At 41.6% G+C, this 12,542-nt stretch overlaps 1 protein-coding gene across 1 annotated transcript in view; it reads right to left on the bottom strand.

The window, feature by feature from the left end:
- Positions 1-295: 295 nt before the first annotated feature.
- znrf2b (zinc and ring finger 2b) overlaps positions 296-12,542 on the bottom strand; it is a 42,201-nt gene continuing 29,954 nt past the window's right edge. The window contains exons 3-5 of the mRNA XM_078253611.1: positions 5,434-5,539; positions 5,177-5,248; positions 296-4,096 (exon numbers count right to left, since the gene is read on the bottom strand). Coding sequence (XP_078109737.1) covers positions 5,191-5,248; positions 5,434-5,539 — 164 coding nt within the window. The 3' untranslated portion in view covers positions 296-4,096; positions 5,177-5,190. The remainder of the gene's footprint in view (positions 4,097-5,176; positions 5,249-5,433; positions 5,540-12,542) is intronic.

Below are 12,542 nucleotides of genomic sequence, written 5' to 3'. Positions count from 1 at the left end.
GAGAGGGAATGGAGGACAGAAGGGGATTTGGGATTCAGAGGCTGACTCTCTCCTCTCTGGTTCAAGGGACACTGACCTGGAGAAGCAGCTGCCCTGTTGATAGTTTAGAAAATAAACCTTCACACACATCAACATGCATCTGGATGGTTGGATACCACTGATATACTGTATACTCTATACCAAATATTCCTGAATTGACTCATATTCAGATTTCTAATACTGCATGTGTATAGTGCATGCATGATTTGATGCCTCAAACACTTTTAGAATTGGAGTACTACAAAAATGGTCGTGATCGTTTTTTCATTTCAAAATAATCCTCAAGCTTTATTTTTTCTTAGCTGCCCTCCACTACCATGTGCTCCCACCTGGAAGCAACTTTAAAGACCAATAGAGCGATGAAGGGGCAAGAATCCATCTACGGAACACTTTATCTCTCATTTACTGACTTAAAATAACACTTCCTCATGCCCTCATTAGGAACCTCCACATGCAGCTGGGATTACATAGGGTTGCTTTTAAAGTCACTATTAATGTTATAGTGAAGCAGCTGATTTGTTTTTCCAGTATAAAAATAGTCTTCAGGTGGTGGGCTCTGCGTAATGGAAACAAGGAAGTTGTGGAGGAAAAGGATAACGAATTGGGTGTTTTCACTGATGAGTTTATGTTCTCTTGTGGATGATGAGTTTAAATCAACTGTCAGCTTTTTACTGGATTAAGAGACTGTACACTCTAGCTCATCCATGGTAGAGGTCTTCAGGCAGACCTGGCCCCACAGACTGGATCAGGTCCAGGTCCAATCATTCCAGTGTCCCTCAGTCCTTGGCCAACTTTACTTGCTGCTGGGTCTGTATAAATGCAAGCACCTGATTGAAGCTGCCAAGACCCGGGACCAGTCTGCCATAGTTTAGTCAACCAATCACCAGCCAAGCAAGTCAATGACTTCCAGCATCTGGATCACACCCTGGTGGCTGGCTGCAGTGTAAGCCATAAGCCCCGCCCCCTCCACGTTAGTGGCTGGGACATTGCCCAAACTAAATAATACCGCGGCTCCACCGCCCGATCACTACTGAGCTGACTCCGGCTCCAAAAGTAAAAGATGGCAGCGCCCGTATCTTGGAGATTTTGACTTTACTTTTGTACAGCGGGAGGAGGTGGAGACGCATCGTCTATCTTTAGATACAAGTCTGTGGTTTAAACCAGCAAAATCTGCAGCTCCAACTGACAGTAAACTGGTTCAGTCGGAGTAGATGCATCATGTCGTGGTGGCTGAGGCGTTATAGCATCTGACTGAAGATCTCCCCCCCCCCACCCCACACTTTCAAAAATAGTGTTTGAAATTCACATTTGCATGATCTGTGATATTTGTTATGCAAGGACAAACGTTTCAGCTGATGCCTTACTCAGTATGCAGGCTCCTTTAAACAGGTACAGTAGCAGCGTCAGGTACGCAGAATCAAACACTGTCATAGAAACACGCAGAGCACATTACAAGGAAACCTTGTGGGGTTCCATTAAAGATGCAGTAGGTAAGACTTATAAAACTAACGTCATATTTGCTGAAACTGACCCTATGTTCCAGTAGAACTACATGAAGCAGGTCATTTAAAAAAAAAATCTGGCTCCTCTGGCACCATCATCACCAGCATGATTTGCAAAAATCCTCCGCTCCCTGTTCAGATGCACCAATCAGGGCCAGGGGGGTGTCTAACTACGTGTCAATCACTGCTCATGCACACACATTCATTCTCCCTTGTGGGGGGAGGGGCTTAGGAGACCATTTTGGGCTTTAAAGAGAAAGGGGGGAGGGACTGGGAAGTTGTCGATGTTCAAATTTTTTGTCTAAGTCCTGGATCTTCGCAATCCTACCTACAGCACCTTTAAAGATGCCCTGTGGAGTTTACATTCACCAACATTGTGTGCATCCTTGAGCTCTAAAAAATCTCTTCTCATGAATGCAAAGCCTGCATTGTTTACACTCATGTGAGCTGCCTTTGCTGGTGCATTGCAGAGTATCTTGGTGTGTTACTGTCACCTGTAGATCAGTGGAAGAGCGGGACCTCAGCGACAGAACTGTGTATCACGTCCGTGTGTGCCGTGCTCCACAGCGCTACTAAAGGACAAAAACTAACAGGGAACCTTTAAATTAGAGATTATAGAAAAACAAAGAACTGAAATGTGGATTTAAAAGAGGAGCTTGCTGCACACAGAATACCCTACCTTTTTTTAGAAGTTGTATAATCTATTTTACCCCAATCTGCTCTATGTGTTCCATATCTATGACAGTGTTTGAGTTGTTTTAGTTCTGTACACCTGGCACTGCTCACATGTTTAAAGGAGATGATCAGTAAAATGTTTGTGCTGGTTTCTCTTCTGCATCACACAAGAATAAAAAGATGACAAATGTGAACTTCAACATATTATTTTTTTTTACTCTGAGTGGGAACCAGTTCCATCATATCTGTAACAGTTGAAGTATGATCAAATGCTATAATTACTACACAGCCTACATTACAGACTACATCACAGACTTTATGAAAACAATCTAATCTTCTTCCATGGAGTAGCACTTAACAAAAAGAAAGAAAAACTAATTCTCACTTGCTCGTTCATGTGAAACCGGTTCTTGTTATAAGATCCCATTCATGTTATAAAATTATATTTTTCATGTTATCTACACACCGACTTATTCCGTTTTAAGAACAAACTTTTCTTGTTATATCACAAAACGTTACCGTTATCCCATAAAATCAACGAATCTCTTTGAAACAAGAACAGTTTCTTCTTATTAGATGTTGTTATAAGTATAAACTTCCCTCCATAGCTATAGGTCATCATAACAAGAAAAATATGTTATAATGCGAAAAAGGATCTAGTGGACACAAGAAAAAGTTCTTGTTATGAGCAAAATAAACTGAGCAAATATTTGTTTTCGTGATGGCAGCAATACTCTCAATACGTTCACGCTCAGGTTGGTGAGTCAGGGATCCTTTTCAGGATTGGGGGGCAGGTTTCTGTACCTGAAGACCTCTGGTCCATGGTATATGATTAAAAAGCACTAATGATTGTGTGTGTGTGTGTGTGTGTGTGTGTGTGTGTGTGTGTGTGTGAGAGACATTATTCACAGTTGATTGGCACCATGTTTGCAGCAGCTTCAGTTCTGAAAATGTCCGAGCTGCTGATGAAGACAGACATTTCTGCTGCTCTCCTGTCTCTGGCTCGTCTCTCCTGGACTGTAGAAAGAGATGTTCCGATACCAGTATCAGAAAAGCCTCCAATGCCGCCTAAAATGCTGGTATCGCTATCGGCAAGTACTGGAGTTTATACACCGATCCAATACCACGTAATTTAGCCCCGAAGAAAACCAACTTTAAAGTAGTTTATTTATGTTCTTTTTCCGTTATGACTGACTGTCAAACTGGATAATGAAATAAAGTTCTGCGGCGTTTATTGTTTGTTCAGGTTTCACAACCATAGCAATCATATCACATCCATTCGGTGTTAGTAGTAAAAGTATTTTTAACATGCTGGTGTCGGATCGGTACTCGGTATTGGCCGATACACAAGTTCAGGTATCGGAATTGGTATCGGGAAGGAAAAAATGGTATCGGAACATCTTTAACTGTAGGATGGCAGTTGAGATGAGATGGTCCCCCAAGTCGATCCAGCTGGCTCTGCTATAGTCCTGTCCTGCTGTGGCTGGGCGTCAAAACAACAAGGCACTGGTAGACTGATGCTGCAGGAGGAGGGGAGGGACAGACCATGTCCACCACCTCCTCCAGTGTCCTGGTGTACAATCAGCTGATATCTGCTGTCCCATGGCCACTCAGGAAGAAGAGCCCCGCCTGCCATCATGTCCTGTGGGGCGGTGAGAGGATGTGAGGTGGAGATCAGTCCGTCGGTCCTGAGACTGAGCGTGGATGTGCAACCCAAACATTAACACTAAAAGTCTGTATCCCTGAAGATTGCTTAAATGAGATTTGGCACACAGTGGTACTACATTACTGGGTGGGTGGTGGGGGAGAAATAAACTGTTCACAGTGTCCAGCAGTCTTCTGGATCCACACTTCATTTCAGAGATCACATTGTGGAGTACCTGGCATCAAACAACCAACACAGAATATTAAAACAATCCCACAATGACCAGCAAATTCTCTGGGATGTTTGGAAACAGGGGTGGAGCTAGACCTTGGGGGGGGGGGTGTTTTCCATATGCACTATTTTTCAAGATATTTGATGATAGTACGCCTAAAAAACCTCTGTACATCATTTGGGAAAATCATGATAGTTGCCAAGGGAAACAATCATGCTGTAGAGCCGACATCCTGTTTTGTATCTAACAGTTCTCCAACTGTCTTCATCATTCTGAAACCAGAACACAACAAATGTGAGGAAGACTCATTTTAACTCCTGCTATCTAAAGAGAGGCAAAAACTGTCAGATGTTACTCTTTTCAAGTTAGGCTGCATAACATAAATCGGGTAGGAATTTGGCTTAAACAGCATTACTATTCTTTCCAGGATAGTTCCGGTGCCCCGTAAGATCCGCCGGATGTCCCTCATTTTTGGCTGGATGTCCGTCCCCTTCCTCTTTCTTTGTGTTGGCGTTCTAAACTCTGGTGGATTTCTGAGGACTATGGTTAACTGCTCCTCAGATCTCTGCAGGGTAAATCCAGACAGCTAGCTAGACTATCTGTCCAATCTGAGTTTTCTGTTGCACAACTAAAACTACTTTTGAACGTACACATGTTCCACCAAAACAAGTTCCTTCCCGAGGCTATTTTGGCACCGTGGCTCCGTCCGGTGCTTAGCACCGCCCAAGATGATTGTGATTGGTTTAAAGAAATGCCAATAAACCAGAGCACGTTTTTCTCCCATCCAGGTGTGTGTGGACTAGCCAGACCCTCCTCAGCAGTGCTGTAGAGGAAGGTCTGGCAATGTGAGACTCCTAATCTTAAAAACCTATTTTTGTTTTACTATGCTGGAGTAGAGTTCAGAGTTGAATGGCGATATTTCCCCAGTAAGAGAACTTTTGCTACATTGATGTACCCGTCCAGTCAGAGAGACTGAGGGGGAATTTAAAACCTTGAAGAAAGGTTCAGGGCTTTGAGAAAAAAAATTTGGGCTGGAGCCCCAAAACTCCCGCCAAGCTCCGCCCCTGTCTGGAAACACTTTACCTGTGCAAAAAGCTTTAATCTGATGGATGCTCCGGACATGATCTGTTCACTTCAAACCACTCATCGATACAGCTGGGGGGAAAAAAGCAAAGGAGAGATGAGTCACGTGAATGTGTTTTCATAACACATACAGTATTTGATATAGCGATACATATTCCTTACAAGTTGCCCTCTTTTTTTCCCCCCTTTCTGTGCTGAGCTTAAAGTGATGCAGCCTAAACACAGCTTCCTACCCATAGAAATGAAATGGTTCCTACCCTTTGTGGTAGATGCAGAGGCAGGGCAGGCGAGCGATGGTGTCTCCCTGGACCAGCTCCTCCAGGCAGATTGCACATTCCCCTGCATTCTTGGTCAGGACGTCCTCTGTGAGGCAGCAGACACATCACACCACTGGCATCAGTAAAGATTATTTTATAACCAAACACTTCTGCCATTACACCATTTATTCTTACCTAAAATAACGAGATCTTCTCACAATGTCCAATTAGGTTACATAGAAAGAAACGTGGTATATATATATATATGCTACATGTTTATGTACATTTGACCCTCACTTGTCTTCATTCAACTTTAACATACTGCAGATTTGTTTGTGTTTCTTTTTATTATTTATAAAATAAATGTATACAGAGGTATATTGCTTAAAAGTCACTGTTACACGGTTATTTACTGCTGATGTCATCTTTGGTAGTGCACTTTATTGTTTGTATAAGACTAGCAATGTTTTTATCACGCTTTTTTTTATAATCTAAACTTTTAGGGATCTTTGTTCTTTTGTTTAGTTTGATTTGATTTATTTGAAAAACATGTATCATTTATCAAACTGTTATTACTTGTCAATATTGTTACTCAAAAATCTAGCATCAAGCTGGTTCTACTTTGCTGCTCTACTTTTAATATCATGTCTGCCTTGAGGGCAGAGCGCAGGTTGAGGAAAACCCACGAGGTCAATCCAAACAGTTTATTTTAGTTTTTGGTTTTTCTTCCTCGCTTTTCTTTTCAGTATTTTAAATTTCTTTCTATTTTAAATTGGGTTATGCATTGTAGAGTGCCGAGATTAAGCCCCTCTGAGTTTTTTTTTTAATCTCTCCATAAACATAGTGTGTGTGTGTGTGTGTGTGTGTGTGTGTGTGTGTTTTGCACTGGTCCGGCTCTAAAGTGGAAGTCAGCGTATGCACCATTAAAGCCATCACCTGCAAAGCACACAGTCATTAGAACTGGCCTTATGTAACAGTGGATTAACCCACATAGGCCTGGAAAAGCTAGTTATTATGGGCTGCAGCACATGGCATGCAGCTCAGCTGAGGGGAACACATCTTTAATGTACTGACAGCACCGGTCACAGCGTCAGAGACAGATGGAAAGGGACACGGCAATAACACTGATGTGCTATGGAATGTTGGGTTTCGTTGCCAAGCGTTATTGTGTGGGTTCACGTGATGCACACTGGCACAAAAAGACTTCTTCTAATTCACAATTATTGCAAAAGGAACACTGTGAAGACGTTTGTCTGAGAGTCACAAACACTCCAAAATGACTCTGTGTATTGTCAGAATTTTAACCATTTGGTCCAATAAAATGTGGCAAGTCTAGAGGAGCCGTATGTCATCTTTTTATGCCATTTGTGTGTGCAGGCAGTCAGCTGGCTGGGCCAAAGAAAGTCTGTAACGCAATCAACCGGTTCTGCCTGTGAACAACTTTCAATGGAATGAATGGGGTGCCATCCTACAATGTGCTTTTTCCACCTATCATCAGAAATCAGAAAAGGGTTTATTACCACAGTAAGTTACACCTACGTGGAATTTGCGTGAATAGTGCATACATACACAAACATAAATAACAAACATTAATAAGAAGTAAACAATAAATACAGAAAAATAAACATATATACAACATAGGTGTTTAGCATAATAAAAAAGGAGGCGGAATGGGTTGAGTGCAGAATGCAAAAAAAATAAATATATATTGGTCATATTGTTTCCTTGCGGCACTGTAGCAAATGTTCCAATGCTCGGGAGTTAGGATGTAGTTAGCCTAGCTTAGCATAAAGACTGGAGGCCAAGGGAGGTGATGACAGGTGTGTTTATTAAGATAAAAAAAGAGAAAGTTCTCTGCGCTTCTGCAGACCACAACAATCCGGTGCAACCAAGGCAGGACAAAAACGGTATAAAGTAACAAAAAATAGCCGGTGCAACACAGATGTCTTCTTACTTGATGATTTTATTACTTAAGGTGCAAAACAGGTACGTTTATTAACCTGGGACAGAGCCATGCTATCTGTCTCCTCCTGTTTCCCGTCCTTATGCTAAACTAGGCTAATCCCTTCCTGAGATTGATAGTGATACCATCTCACTCGCAGAAAGAAAGCAAATACACATATTGTCATGTATTTTTGTCCACACTGTGACTTGTGCAACCAGTCATAACGTTCAGGTGATTCCATGCTCATGAATGTGATAGAAATCATTGTGCAGGTGGCTGGTAAGGTGATCGGTTTCCCACGGGCCCCCTTGATGGCTATCTTTGACCAGCAAGTACTCCGTGAGGCCCGTTCTATATTAGACTGTACAAATTTCCCCCTTCACTTTGAGTTTGAAACTCTCCCCTCAGGCCACAGATTCAGAGTACTACTTTTCAAAAGCAATAGGAGTAAAAACTCCTTCGTTCCCTGTGCAATAAGGCTTAATTTAGATTTAATTTTATTAGAGACTGCTGCTGTAGCATGATGTAAATTTGTTTTCTGTAAATTGTATGCAAAAACCCTGTTTTTACTGTGTTGTTGTCTTTTCATTTGTTTTACGTGTTTTTTGTCTTGCACTCCCGACTGCAGATCAAGTTTCCCATCTGGGATAATAAAGTGACTGAACTGAAATGGCCGTGAATGTGATATGACACAGAGATGTGGGCTTGTTTGTTGTTTCAAGCAGTGCTTTTTAGCTTTTTGTATTAGTTGGGTAGAGGGTCAGTATCTACAGCCTCGGGCAAGGACGTTTGATTTACTCAGCATTCTATTTTGTCATTTGATTGTTAAACTTTTTATAAAAAGCTTAATATACAACAGAGTTCCCCTTCCCTCCCTGCCTGAGGCTAGATCTACACTACTACGGTTTGGTTTAAGAACAAAAATCTTTTGCTACGTTTACGCATTGTGTCCACACTACCCCGACATTTCAGAGTCCCTAAAACGGAGACATTTGACATTGATATCAATGCAGATATAAATGTAATTTAAAAAAAAGATTTTCTAATATTGCACCTGTCAATACAGAACAAAATATTCTGTAGCCTATTTTGCTGTAAATACTGCCGACGTTGTCTTTGCTGTAATCAGATCAGTCTATATTTATGTTTAACATGGCATTTCATTTTATCAATGGGAAACATCCATGTGTACAGACAAGGCTAGCAGCAGCAGCGCCGCGTCAGACACGTTTCTGGTGTGTAAAGACAGAAAAATCAACACAGCTGACACGCAACAGAAACGCCACGCTCACGCCACACAGCCAGTCTGTTGCCGGCCTTACATACCTTTCAGTAACAGTTGCACCTTGTCGTTGCTAAAAGCTAATAAATCCCTGCTCTTACTTCTCACCATTGTTGTTCTTTCTGCATTTTCAACTTCTACATCCAGGATTTTCAACCGCAGAGTAACGTCAGACAATCTGCTTCCTGTTTACAACGGCACGCGCATGCCCAGTGTATGAGAATGGTCATGTGATATGTGGTGTCAGTTAGTTAGTACTGCTACTGGAGATAAAACTCTTGTGTGCACGGAGATGGTTTTGGTCTGAAAAGGCTGCTTGAAAATGAAAAACGTAGTAGTGCAGATGTAGCCTTAAAGCGTTACTATTATGAATGGAAATCATAAATCTGTGCATTCAGGCTGATAATATTGATGCTGCTTCCTTTATGAAAAACATTTTGGCAACCCTACTAAATAGCCAGACAACAGTTGAAATCCTGACCTCTGTAAAGACCCCGGCAGGAAGGATCAGGGATCAGCAGAGAGCAGCATTTACTGCTGCAGGTTAGGCTGTTGGCTCTGACAGTATCATCAGTCTGTTTCACAGCAGGTTATACATCTGAAACGGGGTCAGGACCCATCTCGGCCTCTAGAATGCAGTTCTATGGAAACGCACATAGAGCTGTGCTGTTATGTACACATGACAGCTGCCGTTTGTGTCGGTGTGATGAACCCGCGGTGGATCAATTCAGGGACAGGAGGTTTATGTGTGTGAAAATAAACCGCATTTTAAGGTCAAACCACGAGTGGTATTGACTTGAGCTGTGGGGAGTTTTTGTCGCTCCCCGTTTCTGCTCTGCTGTAGCGTCAATCATCATCAAATTGTGTCAATGACAGGTGAGAAGTCTTGGGTGGCAGAATGTTACTCCAGTCTTTCCCCCTATAATTGTACAGCCAACGGGAACCCCTGCCAATAGATAACTGCCAAAAATAACGGCAATTATCCATCGTTTATCTTCTATATTCATTCTACAGCGCGCAATGTCAGGAACTATAGCAACGTACTGTCGTGAATCCATGAACAAGGCAGCTGTCTGTGGCTAGTTCACGTCTGTAACAACTCGGTAGTGAACGACACGCTGACGTGCTGACAGAGTGTGTTTTTAGCTGAGCTGGACCACAGAATATTCATTTAAAACAGTTGGATGATGCCCTAATTGCTCTCTGTGTTGTAATGTAGCGTTTTATGTGGAGTGAGCACCGCGCCAGACTCCGTTTTAAAAATAGCCTTTTTCTGTAAATGCTACATTGCTTGTAAGGAAATAACAGGAGTAACATGTGAACCAGCTTTAAAAGTGACGCGTTTTCTTTTTAAATAATAGCTATGCGGTGGTTCCAATTCATGCCAAAGGGAAGAGAGGTTCATGTGGATTTCGAAATGTATGTAAATTGAGAACGGAATTTGGAGTGGAGGTAGCACTATAAGATTAGACTAGAAGAAACAAACATTGCTCAATGTGATGATGATGGCAAAAAAAGACTTGACAGTTGATATATTGCACAAGCTGCTGAGTGTGTGTGTGTTTGTTATAGTGGAGGGCAGTCCTTGGATTGCTAAAAGCCAACAACTGAGGGGAACATAAACATGCTGATTATAGATCTTCAGGGTGATATGAGTCAATGTGTCAATGTGTGTGTGTGTGTGTGTGTGTGATTATCTTATTAGAATGGCCACAAAACCCTCTGAGTTAACATGAAGTGTGTTGCTTATCTTTACACCATTGTCTAACTGCGTGTCAATCACTGCTCATGCACGCGCATTCATTCTACCTTGTGGGGGGAGGGGCTTAGCAGACCCTTTTGGGCTTTAGCGGAAAGGGGGGAGGGACTGAGAAGTTGTTGATGTTCACATTTTTTGACCATGTCCTGGATCTTCACAATCCTACCTACGGCACCTTTAATACTAAGAATTACTAATTTAACCTGAGTTTGGTTTTTATGGGTCATCAAGTTACTCAAGGAGTTAATATTGATAGATGATATCACCTGCTGCAGATATTACCCGGTGAAAGTGACGGTCAGGGACGGCTAAAAACGAGAAGCTGCTAGCTGAATGTTTTGTCCGCTGATCTTTGCTAATGATAAAGAGAGGGTTAGAGAGTTGGAGTTTGGCAAAGATGCATTTTTTTTTTAAAGCACAGTTTGCTATGCCATTTTTAGACTAGACTTTTATGCAATATAATATCTGACCTTTGTTCACAATGTACCACACATTTAAAACATTTAGTAACAATAACTTATATCTATAACCTGCCATCTAGTTTCTCTTTTGTAACTGTAGTCTTCTTCACAGAAGATGACATTCAAGTTCACAACAAAACAAACAAAAACAATAAAAACAACAATTAAGTGTCAAACTATTTCTGAACAGTTGAACATATACCACACCTAACTAATAACTTGTCGGGGGTTTTCCCTTTTTAAGGATTAAAGATATATTGGCAGCATATAACGAGCCTGGTAGGGAACCTCTCTCTATTGAATGAAGGTACATCCTTAGCAGAGGTCCATCTATGGAGTTTAATCATTTTTTATAAAACTCTGGACCATAACCATCCGGTCCCGGAGCTTTTCCGTTCTGCAGAGAATTGATTGCATTTTTTATCTCTTCACTGGTTATTGGTCTTCCAAGAGCGGATTTATCTGCTTCTGATAAGGAGGGGAGATTAAGCTTTTCTAGAAAACTCTGTATACAATGTGATGATGTAGTGGATTCTGAGGTGTAAAGTTTTTCGTAAAAGCTCTTCATTATCTCCACCATCGTTGGTCTCATAATGATTTTTCCCAGTTTTGTCCTTTAAGGAGGAGATAGCCCTAATGTCACGCCTACCAGCTGCTAAGCGTGCAAGTAGTCGCCCTGGTTTGTCACCCATTTCAAACCGTCTGTGTTTTGCATAGAGATACCTGCTTCTGTCTTTTGCGTCAAGAGTTGTTTAAGAGCGGACCGTATGGCTTCTGCTTTTTTGAACAGAGTTGCAGAGTAATTATCCTTTAGTTGTTTATCAAGATCAGCCAATTGTCTCTCTAAATTCAGCTGCTCTCTCAAAGCTTCCCTTTTCCTGGCTGTGCTACATGAAATTATGGCTCCCCTCAAGTAAGCCTTAAGCGTATCCCAAAGCATTGATGGATTGGTATCATTGTTATCATTAATTGAAAGAAAAATATTAATTTGTTCTTCCATAAAGGTCACAAATGAGGGACTATTAAAAAGTGAGGGATTTAGTCACCAGTAGCGTGGTGTGGGTTGGGGGGAGGGGGGAGAAACCATAATGGACGTATCTGCATGGTCTGAAAGTAAACGAGTACCTATAGTACATTCCTCCACTCTATCTAATACCATCCTTGAGACAAAGAAATAATCTATTCGGGAAAAACTTTGGTGCGGCTGTGAAAAAAAGGTAAAATCTCTCCCTCTAGGGTGGAGAATTCTCCAAGCATCAAACAGCTGTAAATCTACACATAGCTCTCTAGTGGCCTTCCTCATTTTAGACCTGACTTTAGTCAGGGGGCGTTTGTCTACCTCAGGGTTCAAAACACAGTTAAAGTCTCCTGCAAGTATACTGAATGTTGCAGACATTGCAGAGGCATCAGCTAACAATTTAGAGTAGAATTCTTCTTGGTACACATTTGGAGCATATACACATCCAATCATTATATATTCCCCATATAAGAATCCTGTAATAATCACATATTGACCTTGACAATCTTTAACACACTTTTCTAAAGTAAACGGAGTGTTTTTGTTTATTAGGATGGCCACCCCTCTCTTCCTTGTAGAAAATGACGAGTAATACATTTGTCCTACCCATTCTCTCTTAGGTTTTTCATGTTCCTTGTCATCCA

Source organism: Sander vitreus, chromosome 6 (assembly GCF_031162955.1).
Source record: "Sander vitreus isolate 19-12246 chromosome 6, sanVit1, whole genome shotgun sequence".
Lineage (NCBI taxonomy): Eukaryota > Metazoa > Chordata > Actinopteri > Perciformes > Percidae > Sander > Sander vitreus.
The sequence above is the reverse complement of the archived record's forward strand: the minus strand, read 5'-3'. Positions and strand labels throughout refer to the sequence as shown.